This window comes from Artemia sp. Qi Xiang Cuo, chromosome 4, assembly GCF_049724085.1.
Source record: "Artemia sp. Qi Xiang Cuo chromosome 4, ASM4972408v1, whole genome shotgun sequence".
Taxonomy (NCBI): domain Eukaryota; kingdom Metazoa; phylum Arthropoda; class Branchiopoda; order Anostraca; family Artemiidae; genus Artemia; species Artemia sp. Qi Xiang Cuo.
This window is the reverse complement of record NC_142797.1, coordinates 41,765,019-41,772,824: the sequence shown is the minus strand read 5'-3', so window position 1 is coordinate 41,772,824 and position 7,806 is coordinate 41,765,019. Positions and strand designations below refer to the sequence as shown.

General features: G+C 36.6%; 1 protein-coding gene across 1 annotated transcript in view; it reads right to left on the bottom strand.

Annotated features, from left to right (window-relative positions):
* The window catches only part of LOC148953122 (trehalose transporter 1-like protein), a 9,088-nt gene extending 6,472 nt beyond the window's left edge, over nt 1–2,616 (bottom strand). Inside the window, exon 1 of the mRNA XM_089087878.1 lies at nt 2,403–2,616. Coding sequence (XP_088944004.1) covers nt 2,403–2,616 — 214 coding nt within the window. The remainder of the gene's footprint in view (nt 1–2,402) is intronic.
* Nucleotides 2,617–7,806: the final 5,190 nt, after the last annotated feature.

Below are 7,806 nucleotides of genomic sequence, written 5' to 3'. Positions count from 1 at the left end.
GATAACCATGCTGTCTACAATGCTTCATGTGACACCGTAGTTTTATATCACTACGGAATTGTGACAGGGATGTTAGGCAGTAGAAACGTACCTCTCGGTCCTTACCACCCCCCAGAACTCTACTAATGTCAGTGATAGTGTTGAAATGATCGATTGCATTTGGTTCACAAGGCGATGTATAAAATAACCAAACCCAGTGTTTAACCAAATCAGCTGACGGACCTCGGATTGGGAAAACCACCCCCTTCTTCTATGAGCGAGTCCCATCTTCAAATTCTGTTACGTATTGTACCACAGTAATGCCGATATTTAAATGGGCATTAACCCTTTCGAAACTGTAAATGGATCTTAGCGTTACTGGGTATTTTCCTTCTAGACAAGAAAAATCTACAACTGGAAAATCGGAGTCGTCCTTCCCATGTACAGCCCAGTGATCTAAATTCTTCTTAGTAACGTCCCGTGCTAGAGGCTCAAATGCTGAGATGTTGAAAGCATACTTAAAACACTTTTGATCTGTTTCAAAACAGATCTTCTGAACCCCTTGACAACCCTACTAGATCTGGATTATAATTTAAAACTAGTATCCCTTTCAGACCCAGCCCCCCTCTTAAAATAAAATCTTTCTTAAATTTACATATATTTATACTTAAATTTTCAATAAATAAGACTACAGACCCACTCCCATTTTCGTTACAGTTTTCAACACGTGCAATAATTTGCCCTACCCATACGCTAAAAACACCCTCAAAATTCTTTAAATTCGGATAAATTACGCGCATCTCGGAATGTATATAATGATAGTTAACCTCACTTTTTCCCTCATTAAAATAAAAAACCTTTAAAACAACGGAAACCTTAATTGAATCCCTACCCCCCCCACAATGGAATTTGCTTCTCAAGGAGTGCCCGACGTTTATCTACATAGGCATGCACTCTTTCAACAGTATCAATAACAAAATGTCCCTCCTTAAGTTATTCAAAGGGATACCCAAACGTTGCAGAGAAAACAAGTATAGTATTTAAAATTGTATTGGATCAATGAAAATCGGGAAAATTTATACCCCCACCCCCCCGTTATTCAATAATATTTGGACTCTGCTCCACTTCAGTTGTTTGAAGTGGAAGTTAGGGTAATCAGTGGGAGGAGGGTTCCCTGTGAAATCATTTAAAAGCTGCAAAGTGTTCGGGCTCAAGTCTACCTGCTCAACCGTGCTAGGTTCTACATTAAAAATAAAATCATCTAAAAACTCATCAATATTAAAAGGTGCTTCAATGATATTGTCCCATGTTTCGTTGTCTTGAAACTCCACTGCCTCTTCTTCCCCTTCTTCACTGGACGATGAATATGGGACCAATGCACCAACCTATAAATGAAAAAATAGCTTATTTTCAATGTGCCATCCCTACTGTTAAAATTATTATTGCTTAGTAACATTTGGTTAATTCAACTTAAGATAATCTAAGATATGACATTGAAGGTGGCAATTTTTTTTTTTTTCGCGGCGCATCCCTGCGGCGCATCTCTGCGGCGCATCCTGCGGCGCATCTTGCGGCACGTTCCTGGCCTGGGGCGCATCACCGCGGCGCTTCATGCAGCGCCTCCCACAGCTCTTCCCACTCCCCTTTACATAATGCCCTTCAAAAGTTGAAATATTTCTAATTCTACGCGCAGAGTGTTATGACGAGGACTTGAAACCGTTAACTCGCTTTCCCCCTCACTAAAATCTTTGGCACGATAGAAATATTCAGTGTAAATTAGAACGTCAATATGTGACAGATGGGATAATCTCTCTTAAAACTTTGTGAATGGAAATTAAAAGTTCTAGTGCGTTTTTTAAGTGACCAAAAAGATTCGAGGGAAACTAGGCTCCCCACTTTTCAGCAATTATTTTTTGGTGGTATAACTTGTTTCGCCTCTTACATAGAATTCCAATTTCCTAATTTTGCAGACAATTCACAGCTAATTTTCTTGGCCAAACAATAGAATTATGTTAAAAGCATTGAAAAGCCTAGACTTGGCGGCCTAACCGTCGCTAATGATAGAACAGAACAGGAAAAGGGGATGAAACAGATCTATTTATATGCTTGTGCGGAGCTTTAAGCCAAAGATTAAAGCAAGATAGTATTCAATTGTGAACGGAATAGCATTTTGAGTTTCAATGGTATCTAAAGTATATGTGAAGCGATAGCAACAGAGAAAAGAGCGGTTTCTTAGCAAAAAATTACATTTAGATATGTAATAGTGGTTAATATCTCGCAGAGATAAGTTTATATTGGGATTGAAAAAGACTAAACATTGGAAGAAATAGATAGGTAGGAAAAAATGCTTACATTTGCATAATCCGTCTGGGCTTGGGTGCCCGAAGGACCAGGTAGTGTGTATTGGAGGGTAACATCCTGACCTAGCGTCGATGGGGCAGCTATTAGAGGTCCAGGTAACGTGTGTTGGAAGGTGGAGGGACCGGTGACGTTAATTTCTTGTGTAGCTGGGCCAGCAATATCATATGGCTGTGCAGTCGGGACAGCTTCTGAGACCCTTGAAAAAGCTTGCGTAGGTGGGGCTTCGGCATTATAGCTATTCGCACACTCTCTCTTTAGTTTTCTGACAGGTTGCATTGAGTCAAGTAGCGTGGAGCTAGAGGGTTTTGGCCAGCGACCATACTGTACGACAGTAGCCTTCACAGGGGGCGCATTATTAGCCCTTGCTCTCTTAGTGGGTGGCGGTGACGAGCATTCTTCGCTATTTGCATCAGCCATAGCTCTCATCGATGTAGGGTCCGCAAATTCTTCATAATTTGCCTTAAAGAAGAGAAAAAAATTAGTATTAAAATAATTTCTCCCTTTTTAAATAAAGAAAGTTATTAACCATAATTTTGTTTAGAAAAGTATTTATCTCATTTTATTAAATCAAAAAAAACCATATCCTCTCCCCCTAAATTTATGAAAATTAACCCAACCTAAGTCTACCCTCTCATTGAGTTAATCATGCGTTTTATTCAAGCGAAAGGCATATCTTACTACCTTTTATTCAATTGTTATAGCTAAAATAAGTAAATGAAGAAGAAGCAATTAAGGTAAGAAGCAATTATCTTTTCTATTTTGTCACTAATAAAAGTGTTAACCCCCCTCCCCCAACAAAAATAATTTATTAAATAAAGGGAAAAAAAAATAAAATAAAAATAAAGAAATAAAAAAAATAAAAACATGCCAAGAGACGCAATGCATATATTTACACATTAGTTTTCTTGTCAATGGGTGTACATGTCTACACACCGAATCCCCCCTTACTTTTAATGCGAAGAAATAGTTTGTTTTCATTTTACAGCGAAGCTGTTAGAATTGAAGGCATTGCCCCCCTCCCTTTTACATAATTTACTTACACTGAAGCTGTTAGAAGCGATGTATTGCCCCCTCCTCCCTTTTACATAATGTAATAAATATATTGTTAGACTTAATTTGAAAATAATCCATTTCACTTCTCCAAAATAGTGCATCACATATTATTGCTTAAAACTGTTTTAATTTGACAACCAAAACAAACCCTTTGGGCTAGAGCGATATCGTGAACACACCGGAAGAGGGGTGACAAAGTAATTATAACCTTGCGGAAATGTATTGTCAAGTTAGCGGCTTAATAGCTAAGAGATAGACAGAAGTTGATAGGCTTACAGAAAGAATAAATTTATCGAAAAGGTATTTCTTTTGCGGTGGTTCGGTTTTGAGTGTAAAAGAATATATTTACGTTTTGCATTGAGTATAAAGATTGTATGGTTTGGGAGGGGGGGATTTAGCTGGAAATATATAAGGAAGGAATTTATGGAAATGGTATTTCTTTTTGCGAGAATTTGGGATTGTAAGACAATGGGGGAGGGGGGGGATATTGTTAGACCATAATTCGAAAACAACTTGTTTCTCTACTTCCATACAGGTTTTGTAGGCCTAGCTTAATTATTGTCTGAAACTGTTTTAATTTTTGACGGAAGAATAGTTCCGTTGACCGCGTTTGTAAACCAGAAAGGGTGTCAGCTAATAATAGGCCTCGTGCTGGAGATTGTGTCAAAACAGAACGGGATTTTCATTAAAAATTGACAGAAGTCAGCAGACACTTTAGCTGAATATACTGGAGGGTGACCAAGGAAAATAAAAAGTGGAATTTAACGAAAAGGTATTTCTATTGGTAAGAATTTGGGATTGTAAGACAGTGTGGGAGGGGGTTAGGGTAAAAAGAATATATTTTACGTTTTCTAGTGACTATAAAGATTGTATGGTTTGGGGGGGGTTTGAGGGTAAAGGAAAATATTTACGTTTTAGCTGAATATACTGGAGGGTGTCCAAGGAAAATTAGTTTGAAAATAAAAATGCACTTACATTGCTAATTGCGGCTGCCAAGGCCTCAAGCTCATCAATTATGCCAAATGTTCTATCCATTGTGTCACAATACTTTCTGATAATTGAATCACATTGCATGCCCGTTATATACGAAATCTCAAGGTCAAATTGTTATGTAAACAAAGCCCTGTGATTGGCTGAGAAGGAAACACGTGATCTAACTGTTACCTTGGAAACTCATAACATTTGGCTTGAACAACAATAACAAATACTGTTTCCCGGGAACTCATAACACCTGCATCGAACAACAACAAGAAGGGAGTGACAAAGTTCCTGTTTTTCCATTCTCACTGACAAAATCCATAAAAAAATCAAATAAATTGACCAACACACATAACCATCCATGAAAACATCAAATAAATCTACCAACACACATAACCATCCATGAAAACAGACATCAAATAAATGTAACAAAGTTCCTGTTTTTTCATTCTAACTGACAAAAACCATAAAACATAAAATAAATTTACCATCACACATAACCATCCATAAACTATGTAAAAAAATGTGACAAAATTCCTGTTTTTTCATTCTCACTGACAAAAACCATAAAACCATCCATAAATGTGACAAAATTCCTGTTTTTCAAATTCTCACTGACAAAAACCATAAAACATGCATAAATTATGTCCTGTCCGCGCTGGTACCCCCATCTCTACTGTCAATACCTCACTCTTTAAGCCAGAGATTTTTTAGTACTTTCATAAGAGCTATTTATTCTAATTAACGGCCTTTGTGATTAAGCGGTCATTTTTAAAGAATTGGAACAAAATTCAAACTTTCGCTTAAAAAGCAAGGTATTGACTAGGGGGAAAACCCCCTTATATGCGAATTAAAAATATATGAACGCAGAAGTTCGTTACGTAAGTTAATTCGTAAGTTACGTATATTTATTACTAATAAAAACGTTCGTAAATAAAATGAAACAAGTTTCGAGAAAGCCATTTAACCAAATAAAAGTAAATTAATATGAAAATTTCGTTTTAATTATTCATGTACTGTGAGCCAAAATCAAAACCTGTAATTATTCAAAAACGTTCAAAAATTAATTTAAAAAAAACAAGTTTTTTTAACTGAAAGTAAGGAGTGACATTATAACTTAAAACGAACAGAAATTATTCCGTATATGAAAGGGGCAGTCCCCTCCTCAACACCTTGCTCTTTACGCTAAAGTTTGACTTTCTCACAACTCATTTTTTTTAAACAATAAACAACTTTAGCATAAAGAGCGAGGCGTTGAGGAGGGGTCAGTCCCTTTCATATACGGAATAATTTCTGTTCGTTTTAAGTTTTAATGTCGCTCCTTACTTTCAGTTAAAAAAAACTTGTTTTTTTTTTATTTAATTCTCATATGAAGAATCACTTTCTTTAACAGCCAAAAAAACCAGTAGGCTTGTAATCATAGTAGTCATTGTCTTTACAGTGATGAAGTAAAAACCATACTCTCTTCTTCTTGCAACAATTGATGCATATAACAGGTTCTTTCTCCCAACACAATTTAAATCCACGACGATACCATACTCTTAGAAATAAACTGAAATTACGTTTAGTTTTTTTTTTTTACGGTCACACCGGGATAAGTACTTTTTCATTGATCGCATTTATCTTAGTGACAATTGGAGCATAGGAAACCTCTAGTGTGAGAGTCACAAACCTCCTCAAGACAGGGATTACAGTCTTTAATTTGTATTGCCTATCCTCTATGCAGTTTAAAGGTGCCAAGAGGTCCAGTAACAATGGGAGACTTGAAAACCCAAAGGCAAATAAAGAATATATTCAAAGAGGAAACAAATTATACCCGTTCCTTATTATTTTTTTTTTTAAGTACGAGGTATTGAGTACCGGGATCGGTATGTTAAACATTTCGAACATTCTGAACTCATCTCCTTTGTTGGAGACAGAAAAATAACAAATTATTACTGGTTTGAGTTGGTGTGTGGCTACATTATAAGGAGTCGCCTTATATAATCCTCATAATCAGTATCCTATATTTGACGGATATTCTAAATCATATGGGCAGTACCTTTTTATTTCAAAAATATTCTAAATCATATGGGTAATGCGTTTTAGTCTCATCAATTTCCTTAGATAGTGCTACTAATAAATTCTTACTAATGTGCATTTTCACCATTCGTGCTAAGTTGCAATTTTCCTGTGATATCAATTGACCAGATATGAATGGGATCACTAGGGAAAATATTCTTTCTAAGAGTAGGGAAGATAGCACTAAATTTATATCTTATCAAGCAAAGGTCACAGTTCTTTACTGCCTCTTCAATCTGGCAGTACATATTTTAGAAGACACCACATTGTCTTTATTCATTTAAGGTCTTGACAGCTCTCATTTGGGCCCCTAAAAAAAACCCTGAGTGTATGAAACGAATAACTCCACTAACTAGTTTTTTTGTTAAAATGATCTTAAATTAACATATTTGTTTTCTTTTGTTTCAATCCTCCATTGAGATCTCATTGGAGATTTCCGAACATTTTACAAAAAAAGGGATTCTTTCCTATCCTAAATTCGAGATTTCTGGTTCTGAGCTTTACCCGAAATATCAAATCTTGGAAATTTTTCGATATCCTTCGGCTCACCCCTCTTGGCGTCTAGATCCGTGGCTATTTCAGACTGTTTGGACCGACCCGTCTCATCTTGACCTCACCCAGTTTGGCATGAAGAGATCCGAAGGTCAAGCAGCTATCCCTGCCGGGCATCTTCCCTCTCATGGAAGGAAGATCCCCCTCAGTAGTCTTAGTACTGATTTCACCCTCTTCTGATGTTTTGGTAGTCCCGAGGATTCTTGAACTAACTAAAATTGACTCATACCACTCAAAGGGCCTAGCCAACCCAGTCTGGCCTGACTGTTTTTCCATACCTCCCTTAAGTTTCCATAAACACTTTGGGGAGCATTTAAGCTTAAGGGGATGTTCTCAAATTTTATTGTTTCCTTTACTGCTACTCCTATCTCTCGATCCTCTGTTTGGAATTTTTCCATTTCCTCTTTGTTTATACGAAAAAAATAAATCGGGAGCTTATTCCCTAATAGTGTTAATTACTCCACTTTCAACTCGTCAATATTAAATAAACCGATTTTGCTGAATAATGCTGAAAATACCTCTGGGTAAACTTTTCATTCTAAACGCCCTTTCTGAACGTATTAAATTCTATTTATAAACTTTTTCACTAAGGGTTCTTAAGGAAACAATCAATCAACAGCTGGCGCTCTTAGCAGAGGCAAATTGGTTCCAATCGTTACTCAGAATTTGGCGATAAAGTTCGATATAAAGAGGAGAAAATGTTTTAACTCGTGTTGTTATATAATTCCTTCCAAAATTGTTCTCTTCAGATTTGACTAATATAATATGGTGTGTATGTCTGTTGTTCCAAGGAAATCGTTTCTATTGTCCAAGCGTCGTCAC